The sequence below is a fragment of the Martes martes genome (genome assembly GCF_963455335.1).
Source record: "Martes martes genome assembly, chromosome: 18".
In the NCBI taxonomy this organism is placed as follows: domain Eukaryota; kingdom Metazoa; phylum Chordata; class Mammalia; order Carnivora; family Mustelidae; genus Martes; species Martes martes.
In genome coordinates this window covers 39,012,134-39,023,592 of record NC_137906.1, presented here as the reverse complement: position 1 = coordinate 39,023,592, position 11,459 = coordinate 39,012,134, and the positions used below count along the sequence as shown (strand labels likewise).

General features: G+C 60.4%; 1 protein-coding gene across 1 annotated transcript; it reads right to left on the bottom strand.

The window, feature by feature from the left end:
- Positions 1-283: 283 nt before the first annotated feature.
- ZG16B (zymogen granule protein 16B) lies at positions 284-2,365 on the bottom strand. Its single transcript, XM_080830490.1, has 4 exons — positions 2,248-2,365; positions 2,079-2,159; positions 1,740-1,839; positions 284-714 (listed from the first exon to the last, which is right to left on the bottom strand). The coding sequence occupies exons 2-4, from the start codon at positions 2,131-2,133 to the stop codon at positions 366-368; spliced, it is 504 nt and encodes a 167-aa protein (XP_080686616.1). The 5' UTR covers positions 2,134-2,159; positions 2,248-2,365; the 3' UTR covers positions 284-365.
- Positions 2,366-11,459: the final 9,094 nt, after the last annotated feature.

Here is an 11,459-nt window from a genome sequence, read left to right as displayed (position 1 = left end):
CGCCCACTCAGTGGGTGACTCAGTGGGACTGAGCCTGGGCCGTCAGAGGCCCGCTGGACGGGCTTGGAGTCAGGACGGGGTAGGGGGCGTCCTTGGAGCCCAGACTCCCGAAAGATGGGAGATCTCGGAGGCCCAAGGTCTGCACAGGCAGAATCCCCAAGGCCTGGAGCGTCAGACCCGCTCCTTCCGCACCCTGCACCTCGGCCCCGGAAGCCCCGTCCCCGCCAGCCGGGAAAGCTTCAGTCTCGCCCCGGACCCAAGGACCACACGTGGAGCCGCCGTTCTCGCAGAAGCATTATTTATTGCCGGATTCCAGCTGAGGTCCAGACTCAGCTCTCCTCAGCCCCCTCGGCTCACCCGGAGCCCTACTTGCATTCAGCTGTGGTACGGGGTGGTACAGTGGCCTCCTCCTCCTCCTCCTCTGGAGGGTATTCCCAGCGAAAGCAGAGGCCCGAAAGGCCTAAAATCTTATGCTGACCACAGATTCCTGTGAGCACCTTCCCCCCTCCACCGGTGAGGAAGGTGTTGCCACTTATCTGCCCAAACGTGGCGTAGCGCCCCCAGTCTGTGGATATGAGCAGGGACCGGATATACATCCTGTAGGAGCCGGAGATGGTATCGATGTGTTCTCCCGGCTGCAGGAGGAACTCCTGGGTCGTCCCACCGGAGACGCCAAACACCGGGCCCCAGAAGTCGCCACATCGCACCTGGATGCTGGGAGACGGGGTGAGGGGAAGAGCTGGAGGCCAGAGCCGGGCGGGCCCCCCGCTTCCCGGGCACTCCATCCCCTTGCGAGGACAGCACTCCCCTCACTGCCGGTAAACATCCCCAGCACGCAGTCGGAGCTGTCGCCCTCACACCCCTGCTCCGATGCTTTTGGGCCCTGTGGCTTGGGCTGGTCACCCAGCCTCTCCGGGCCTCCGTTTCCTTATCTGAAAGTGGTTTGGGGGGCAGTCAGCGAGATCATTCATAAGGGACTCCTCGGGCGGTGCCAGCTGCTGTCACTGCACACGGTGGGGAGCTGTCCCCAGACCCAGCTTGGACTTTGAGCCCCAGTTACTGACTAGACCAGGTCCCAGGCCTGAGAAGCAGGCGACGCCCGTAGTCACGTGGGGGAGTCCCACTAGCTCTGCTCCTCGGGCCTCCCTGTTCCCTCCACACGCCTCCTCGCGCTGGCCCCACCCGCGCTCTGTCCCCTCTGACACCCGCGGCTCTCGCCAGGACCCCGGGTGTGCACACCACGGATCCGCCCGGGGCTGGAGCGAGGTTAGGGCAGGGACCAGCTCTGGGCCTTCACACAGTTCTGCTGACTTGTGTCCGCCAGCGTCCTTTCTGACGTCCCTGCCTTTCCTCCAACACTCCCCAGCCCCCCGCCGCCGGACAGGCCGCCCCTGGGCTCCCCATCGGGCATCTGGAGCAGAGTATCTCAAGCCTCGGACTGAGAGGCTGTTTGGGGTTGAAGGGAGAAAGGAGGGAGGAGCATCATCTCCCCCTCTTTTTAGATCAGCCCAGGAAGCCTGGGGCGGGACTTGCAGACAACGGGAGGGGCTGACGTGCCGGGGAGGGGGCGCCGAACGGGGACAAGCGGGGAGCTGGTGGCTGCCGGCTCCGGAACTCCCAGGGTCATCCCGAGCCCAGCGCAGGCACGCGGGGACGAGGTGCGAAGCCCCCTCCGCCGGCGGCTAAGGCCGTGGCGATGGGGCTCCAGGCGATGGGGCTCCGGGCCCGCTCCTACTCACCTCTTCACCGGGCCAAGGAGACCCACGGCCACCCGGACTCCGGTGATTTCGCAGTCACTGGAGGTGCTGAAATATGTGCCTTCTCCGACCCCATACATCTCTAGATGCAGGAGGGGACCAGGTGGGGAAGAGAGGGACACCACAGGCTGACGCGGAGCATGTCCCTGCGCGGAGCTGGACACAGCCCTCCAGACAGCCCGAGGCCCCGCGACCGGAGTCGTCGGTCTGTGGCGAAGGGTGAGCGTGGCCCCCCGGGGGACGGGCTGGGGCGGGGGTGAGGATGTCCCCCCCCCCCCCCCGTGGGCGGCAAGCTGGGGGGTCAGACCCAGTCAGACTCACGCTCTGCCCAGCAGGTGGCGCTCCACAGGAGGCCGAGGGTCAGCCCCAGCAGCATGGTCTCTGGTTGGTGAGTCAAGGCTCCTGGAGGGAAGAGGACAGGCCCCTGCCTCTGAGGGGGGCCCCGTCGGACCTCGCCAGGCCCCGTCGTGGGAGGGGAGCGCCACCATACCTGACCGTGAGTCCTGTCGCCCAGTCCTGGTGGCACAATGCCTTGTGCCTGGGCACTCTGCCCCCGGCCCTTTATACCCACCCCATCCCTGTGGGCCCCCATCCAGAAGGAAGCAGTGAGGGCCACGGGGGGGAGCAGGAAGGAACGGCGGTGAGGGCTCTTCCTGGGGAAATCCCAGAGCCGTCCTGGGGGAGGCTCCCGGACACGCTGTGTTTATTATCTTGGCTTCGTGGCCTACACAAACAAAATGGGACAGTGACGAGCATTTCTCTGCCACCTCCGGGTCTCCCTCCTCAGCACCTGGACTAGAGCGGCACTTTAAGTGGGGGGTTGCTGAGACCCCGCCACCAGCTTGGCCAGACAGGTCTGCACCCCATGGGGGAGCTGCAGTCGGGTGCCCACCGGGGCTCCTGCCTTGTGCAGAACCGGCCCCAGGACCTCGTTCAGGCCTCTGTGGAGCTTGGGGTCTCGTGGGCTTCCAGGAGCTCAGGCCCAGCTGCCCCCGGACCGTCAGAGAGAGCTGGACCTTGTGCCCAGTTCCAGGTGGAAGAGACCCCAGGGGCTGGTCCCCTCGTGGTGTGTCACTTGGAAGACAGTGACGGTCTTTCCTTTGTGCCCGGAGCGGATGGAGGCAGGACAGGCTGGCTGCAACAGGCCTTGGGATGACCCAGGCGCAGAGGATTGGGGAGAGGGCAATTCTCTAGGCCAGTGCCCCTGGGGGCTCCTGAGGTCAGGCTTAAGGGTCAGACATACCTCGGAGGTAACGGGCCACTTGTCGAGGGCTGTGGGTCTGCGGCCCCTGCCAGCGCCGCCGCTGGAGCCAGACTGGGTCCAGATCTTGGCTGCCCTGCGTGCTGGGCTTGCTGCCCGGGGCTCCCACCACCCCAGCGGGTGATCGGGTCATCTGCTGTCCGTGGGCTGCGGTACAGCCTCCTCGTGGGCGTTACGAGAATTGGGGGGGCCTTCTCCTGCAAGGGCCCGACCATCCAGGACTCTCATCTGTGCTGCCAGGTGGACAAGGTCGTCCTGGGCCGTGTCCTCCGAAATCGCTACAGATCAGACACAACACGCTTGTCCATTTGGTGACGGGTCACGTACGTGATGGTGTCGGCAGCACAGGGGAGCACTCGGTGGGCTCAAGGAAGGAGGGATGCGTGGCCTGGGCCGGGAGCCAGGCTCGGCACAGACTGGGTGTTCAGGAAGGTCCCATCGGGTCACAAGAAGTGGGTGCTGAGAACGGCCTTCTGTGTGCGCAGACCCAGTCTGGAAGCGCGGGCTCACCCTCCTGCTTTCACCGGGATGCCGGTGTTGGGGGACTGGGGACGGCGTGCAGACCCTGTCTCACGGGACCTCCACTCCCCACGTGCCTCCGAGGTACCCAGGCCAGGGGTTAGCAAACCACGGCCTGCGGCCACATCCCGCTCCCCACCCCCATGCTGCACAGCCCAAGAGCTAAGAACACTTCTTAGTTTTCGAAGGTTAGAGACAATTCAAAAGAATAGCACTTTGTGACACTCTCCTGGCGCGGCCCAAAGGAAGCGTTCCAGGCACATGGCCAAGCCCATTCACGGGCACGTCGTCTGGGGCTGCTGTCTCCCCACAGAGCTGGGCCACTGTGACACTCTGTGACCCAGAAAACCTGCCACGTGTGTCCTCTGGCCCTTTACCCACAAAGTCAGCAATCCTGCTGCCTCCCTGGTCCCCAGTCTGGAAGAGAGGCAGTCCCGTCCACTGCATCTCCCAGCCAGCCCCCCGTGGGGAGAGCGAGGGCTGCTTTGGACAGGGCCCTCCCTTCTGGGCCTGCGCTGGTCTCTCTGGAGAGGCCCCTTATGGCTCAGCCACCCCCCGCTGACTCAGGTTGAAAGCCAAGGGCTCCCCACCTGGCCCCACGCTCCTCGCCCCTCCCAGAGGCCCTCGGGCCCACTGAGGGAAGGGGCAGGGGCAGCCAATCCCCTCCTGAGGCCCCAGAGCCTCCTGTGGGGCGGAGGCAGTGGAGGGGGCGGAGGCCCAGGACGTTGGCAGACGTGGCTTGGGAGGAGGGGATGGGGGTTGCACAAAGGGGGCTCTGTTTCTCACCCCACTCAATCGCTGGGTGCTTTTGTGGTTGTCGTTGCCAACTCAGGTGCCTTCTTCCTAGTGCCAGGCTGGCTGGGCTTGCGCCCAGGAGAATCTGTGAGAACCGGAACCCCAGGGAGCGCTGCCTGGGGGGCGGGGGTGGGCCCCGGGGAGCAGTACCTGGGGGGTAGAACCCCGGGGAGCGCTGCCTGGGAGGTAGAACTCTGGGGATCCTACCTGGGGAGTAGAATTCAGGGGAGCACTGCCTAGGGGCTTGACTAGAAGAAGAGCCAGTCGCTGCCTAGATGACAGGGGTGCCAGGACGCGCCAAAAAGCACGCACGAGGGACATTTTCAGAGGGCCGGAGTGTGGTTACAGCAGACGCACATGCACACACGTGCGCTCACACTCGGACGCACCCTCAAGCTCGCACGCCTGCCCGGCTCTCTCCACACACAGGGCCTTGCACGGGACCTGCACGTACGCACACACGCACACCTGCCAAGGGGCTCCCCTCATCCCCCATGGCGCGGTGCTGGCCCTGGGGAGGCTCAACACAGGCCCTTTGTCCGTCAGGGCGAGGGCTCCCCACAAGGGGATTTGCGAGGCCGTAATCCACCGAGCGCGTGCTCAGACCTCGCTGCCAGGAGCGGAGGCCATGCGGCCTTCTCCCAGCAGAGGTGAGGCGCTGGGCCGGGTCTCCCTCCCGTCTGGTTGTGGGGACTGGGGAGGCCCCTCTGTGCCCTGCAGCCTGCGGCGCAGCAGACAAGAAAGCCTCCGGTTCTCACTGATGCCCCGCTCTGCGCTAAGCCTTTTTTCCACTTCTCCCCAGAGAAATGCAACTTCTATTTTGGAAAACCACACATTTTGTCTAATCTTTTACGCAGTTCCAATTCCACGGGGCGCCTGGGTGGCTCAGTCGGTTGAGGGTCTGACTTCAGCCCAGGTCATGATCTCGGGGTCCTGGGATCGAGCCCCTCACAGGGCCCCGGGCGAGCTCTGCACTCAGCGGGGAGCCTGCTTCTCCCTCTCCCTCTGCTCTGCCCTCTGCTCGGGCTCACTCTCTCTAATAAATAAATCCTTATTCAGCCCGAAATCTCTGAAGGACGTTCCTTGCTTCTTCCACTCTGCTGGCTGCCTGCTGGCCCGGGTGCTTCTCGGCTCATAGCGACACCCCTGCGGTCTCTCCTCCTCCCTCACCTGCGCTGCTCCCCGTGTCTGTGGCTTCTTTTCCGGTCTTCTGTAAGGACGGCTGGTGTTGCATTCGTGGCCCGTTCTGTCCAGGAGTGTCTCGGGATCCCTACCTTAATTACATCTGTGAAGACCCTTTTTCCAAATAAGGTGCCATCAGAGGTCCTGGGTGGACATATCCTTTTTGGGGGACCACGATCTAACCCATCACAGGACATTACCCAGCCAGCCTGAGGCTTGGCTGGGAGCCTCTCCCGAACCCCAGAGCCAGTGCGTCCCACCTCCAGATGGCCAGAGCCCCTCCCCGAGGCCCACTGAGGCCCCCACCCCCATCGTCTCAAACCCATCTGCCTCTCTGCTTTGAGAGGCCCGCCCTGTAGCAGGGGTCCAACACTTAGAGAAGGATTCCCTTTGTAAACGTCTCCTCGTTTCCTGGAGTTCAGAGGTCTTGGGGTCCGGGACCCCACCCTGACGCACACCCTACCCCGTCCTTCCGCCTGCCTGCCCAGACTTCTGCAGCATCGTCCAAGCAACTACGCTTACTTCCAGACGAGGGCATTTAGGATAGCTCTCCCTTCCCTGTCCTTTTTTGTATTTTTTCTTTTTTTACTGCTTTGACTTTTTGGTGGTTTTGGTTAGATTGTACCACTTTTACAAACTGAGAAGCTTTTTTTTTTTTTAAAGATTTTATTAATTTGACAGCAAGAGAGCACAAGCAGGGGGAGCTGCAGGCAGAGGGAGAGGGAGAAGCAGGCTCCTGGCTGAACCAGAAACACCCCATGCAGGGCTCGATCCCAGGACCCTGGGATCATGACCTAAGCCGAAGGCAGAGGCTTAACCCGCTGAGCCACCCACACCCCTGAGAGGTGTTTTTTTAACCTATAAGTTTACAAAAGATATGAAAGTGGACGCCCTCAGGGTCAAAACAGGCTGGGAGGTGGGTCCCTCTTCCTTTGTTGGAGGAGAGCCCTGGCGTCGTCGTCCTCCTCGTTTAAAGTCCTTTGAAGACACGGAGTCCATTTGACGGAAGCACTGCACCTGTAGACACGTTACCCAAAGGAGTGATTAGGAGCAAGTGCTGAGATTTATAAAGATTTCCCCGAAGATGTCGTGTTTTGTTGTTTTTCAGTAGGCTGTATGCCCAGTGCGGAGCGAGCTCGAAGCTGGAACCCACGACCCTGAGATCAAGACCTGAGCTGAGATCCAGTCAGATGCTTAGCTGACCGAGCCACGCAGGTGCCCCAGACGTGTCGTGTGTAAGGACATTGGTCAACAATCCGGATGTCCAACCTGAAGAAATTAGGTCAAAGTTCGGTTCTGGTGATTTTTTTTTTTAAAGATTTTATTTATTTATTTGACAGACAGAGATCACAAGTAGGCAGAGAGGCAGGCAGAGAGAGAGAGGGAAGCAGGCTCCCTGCCGAGCAGAGAGCCCAATGCAGGACCTGATCCCAGGACCCTGAGATACTGACCTGAGCCGAAGGCAGAGGCTTTAACCCACGGAGCCCCCCAGGCGCCCCTCGGTTCTGGTGATCTTTAAGGGTTTCTTCTTTATGCTCCTTTTGTGGACTTGTACGTTCTAAGGAGGACGCGTTGATTTTAGAATCACCATCGTGAGGGTATTTGGACATTGCAAGTAGGTCTGTCCCCCGCGCAGGGTACATGCAAAGTCTCCGGGTGACCGTCCGCTTCTCACATGCGAAGGAGCGCAGCCTGCTCCGTGGGCAGACCCGTGGGCGCCTGGCTCTGCCCCTGGCCTCGCACTCCAAAAGGGCGACACCTCCTGAGGGTGGAGGGAAGGGATTCCGCAGACACAGGATGGCAATGGGGAGGCATGGGGGGGGGGCGGGGTCCTCATCCCATACAAATAAGTAAGGGGACAGAAACATTGCTTCGGGTCCCCAAGTCACCTGCATGTTCAGCTACCTGCTTATTTAGCAAACAGGCCGTGAGGGACCAAGCCCCAGGGCCCTGGCCTGCCCCCTAGAGGAGCCCCTGTGCCGCTCCAGCTCAGCAGTGCCCCCTTGTGTCAGAGGGAGCACATGGCAGAGACACGTGCTGAAAGCGCCGAGGGCTTTCTGGAGGAAAATGCACCCCAGGAGATGGAGGGTATCAGATCAGGGGCTCCTAGGAGAGGGGGGGCTCAGAGGACTGCCAGGGCCCAGCTTGGCCCTGGAGACGTGGGGCAGCGTCTTCCAGGTCTCTTGTGAAATTCCCCCCAAGACGAGGGTTCCATGATCGGGTCAGTTTGGGGAACACTGGCTAATTTTGGCTCTTGGGTTTGCTGCCCTCACCCCTAATGCCCCTGACTGCCTTTTTTTTCTCTTCTTTCCAGTAGGAATGGGACATCGACACCGTATTTCTGCCGTTTTGGCATCTCTTATTTATTCTTCCTTGCGTCCGCTGCCTCATCGGGCCTCGTCCTCGGGCGCCACTTCTAGGAACTGCTTCTTCCGAATCCTCCCAGGTTTCAAGCCCCCAGTGATGACACCGGTCCCACCGGGGCAATCCAGGACAACCTCCCCATGTCACACCGCTGGCTCAGGCATGTCTTCAGAGCGTCTTTTGCCACCTAGAGTGACACACTCAGTTTCCGGAGATTAGGACGCTGACATCCTTGGGCTCCACTCTGTTCCCTGCCGCAGGGACCTCCCTGGGGAAGGGCAGGCGGGAGGTCCCCGTCATCAGCCGTCCCGCCTGAGGATGACATCATGTTGCTCTCCCCCTTGACTGGTTGTTAGCGGATCTAGAATTCAAAACCCTCATAACTTTGTCTCCGATCTCTGAAGACCCCGTAGCACCAGCTTCTCGCTCTTGTTCCAGAATCTTGGTAGCTATTCTATTGTTGCTGATAGCGGCAGTCCTGGCGTGTGTCCTTGGAAGTGGCAGGCAGGTGGCTTGAAAGTGCATCAGCAGACCCTCCTCCATAAACCTGAGAAAATGTCACCTGTCCACACACCCAACCAACTGGATTCTTGTTTGGTCTTTAGCACTATTGTTTTGTTTTGTTTTTAAAGATTTTATTTATTTTTTTGACAGAGATCACAAGCAGGCAGAGAGGCAGGCAGAGAGAGAGAGAGGGAGAAGCAGGCTCCCCGCTGAGCAGAGAGCCCGATGCGGGGCTCGATCCCAAGACCCTGAGATCATGACCTGAGCCGAAGGCAGAGGCTTAACCCACTGAGCCACCCAGGCACCCCTTGTTTGGTCTTTAAATGCACTTACTGGTTTTGTTTTCTGATTACAACACGATAGGAAAGGGGTTGCGAAGGAAATCTGGAAAAGGCTTAAAAGGATGGTAAGCGCCTAGACGGCTGTCACCCAGGGGTGACAAGTGTGGACACTCCGGTGTGTCCCTAGTTGCACCCGACTCTCCACACGCTATGAAATGCACGAAGCTCTGGACTGTGGTTATGCATAGAACCCATCCAAAATACTTCTGTTTCTCCATAGTTATTCCTTTTAAATTTTATTTATTTATTAGAGTGAGAGAGAGATCACAAGTAGGCAGAGAGGCAGGAGGAGACAGAGGGGGAAGCAGACTCCCCGCTGAGTAGGGAGCCCGATGCGGGGCTCGATCCCAGGACCCCGAGATCATGACCCGAGCCAAAGGCAGACCCTTAACCAACGGAGCCACCCAGACAGCCCAACTCCGTAATTATTCTTGTTTGCATAAAGGAAATAGTAAATCTTAGTGGCTACCTAAAATATCTGCTCTGGCTTCTACAACTTTTTGGAGAATAAGAAAAAGGAAAAGAAAAAATACGTTGGCAGCGTCACCCATAATAGGAGTGAAAAAATGATTAGCGTCATAAGCTAACATCTGCTGTATGAAAACTATGTTCAGAAAGTCTGGACTCCAGGGGCTCCTCGGGGACTCAGGCAACCAGTTAAGCGTCTGACTCCTCATCTCAGGGTTGTGAGTTCAAGCCCCACACTGGACTCCACACTGGCCGTGGAGCCTACAGAAAGAAGAAGAAGAAAAGAAAGCGAAAAGAAAAGATACAAGGAAAAAACTTTGACTCCAAGCTGAAGATGTCCTTAAAGGTGAAAGTTGCAGGTTTAATTGTCTCCATGAACTGACCACAAGGGAAGGCCCCCTCTCGGTTGACACTGGCTGGTGGGAAAGCACACGATAGGACAGTGGTCACTTATGGTCTGGGGGACCCCCCCCCCCAGCCTCCAACATCTTCACCAGACAGGACTCCCATGTCCTCACTACGCCTGTCCTCCCCAGCAGTCAGAGTGACTTGAGCTGTCCACAGCGCAGTGGCATGCCCTGAACCAGCTGCGGGGGGACAAGCGGCTCCAATGGCCACCGGGTCAGGCCCACTGGTCAGTCACGGGGTCCCAACATCAGCTTGGAGGTTGCTGGACCACACATGCCCAGGCGCACAAGGCCTCTCTCTGCAGCAGGGTCGTTGTCTTCCCTGGAAGACAGCTGGGAACGGGAATGCTGCAGGGGGTAGGGACGGGTGGTGGAGTGATGAGCCCGAGTTGCCCACCTGAAGCTGCTGATTCCCTTCCCAGGATGGCTGAGACCTCTCACCATCTCCGGCCTATCTCAGGAGAGCAAAGGCAGGGGACACTACGGGGTGAGTAAACCAGGGACCCAACGCTGCCCCACGATGACCCCCGGGGTGCAGTGTAGACAGTCCCCTGGAGCTCCCTTCCACTCTGGGCCCGGAAACATCCAGTGTGGCCTGCGCCACATGAAGGGGTGGCGGGGGGCCGTGGCTAGACCTCCCAGAGCCCGTCACGGATTGCGGGTGGGGTGGTGGGGCATCTCCACCGTGAAGGGCACAGGGCTGCATGGTCATGGCTGGGCCACGCGGGCTCCGGGACCGCCCACGCAGGAAGGTATGGCCAAGGCCACTTAGGGACCGACAGAGAGCTGGCAGGAGGAACCGTAAGGACTGCGATGAGCAGGATGACAGAGTGGAAGGAGCAAGGTTTCAGCTGAGGCCTGGAGAACAACGGGGCTCAAACAGGGAAAGGGGGAACATTCTAGACCAAGGGAACGGTGCCTGCAAGGACCCCAAGTCAGGTCAGAGCCGGTCACACAGGCGCCACGTAACAGTGCGGTGGGGTCTCGAGAAGGGCGAGGGGCGACAGGAGGTGGCAGGGTCCCTGCAGGGGTGGGGAGCCCCGCCGGCCGGGAGCCCGGGGAAGCCACCGGCCCTGCTGCATGTGGAGGGGAGCTCCTCCCGCTGTGGGGGAGGGCAGGAAGGAAACAGAAACCGGGGCCTGCACATGACACAGTAGCGGCCTCTGCGGGAGCTGGTGAGACAGGGAGCGGGCTGGGGGCCTGCTGCCCAGTGGGGAGGACTTTGGTCTTGTTTGCGGCAGCCCACCAGCGTTCGACCACCCCCATGTGGGGAAGCGAACCCCCTTCCCGTCTCCCAGGATCATGGGTGAGCAGGGAGGTTGGCTTTGCTGACACTGAGACGTGCCGCCGTGATTTCTCACAGGCCCCAGGGGGGCTGTGCCTCAGTTGTCCACAGCGGGACCCTCCCCACTGGGGCTTCCTGGGATCACCTCCCAAATCAGCTTCCTGCACTCCAGTCCCGGTCCCAGGTCAGCCTCGGGGAAAGAGGTCAGACCAGGAGCGTCTGCCGTGTGTGTGGTGGGGGGCCTGAGCACCGGGGGGGTTCAGGACGTTTCCTCCCGGCAACCCCCCCTCGTCTCCCCAGGGGCTACTAATGTCCTCCCAGCACTTACCTTTCTGACTGATCTAACCAGAGGGGGTCCTGTGATTTGCCCCTCAAACCCAAAGAGTGCAGACACCCGGAGCAAGATTCAGGAGTGGGGGCGCCGCTGGGTGGCGGAGTGCGTCCGGGGAGCCCCCCGGGCCGCAGAGGCCTCTGCAAGGCGTAGACTCCATCATGAACGTGTTTATTAGCAGAAGGACAGTGGGGGATGGGGCCTGGCATAGCAGATGGCCCCAACTCCCAGGCGCTCCGGTGTGC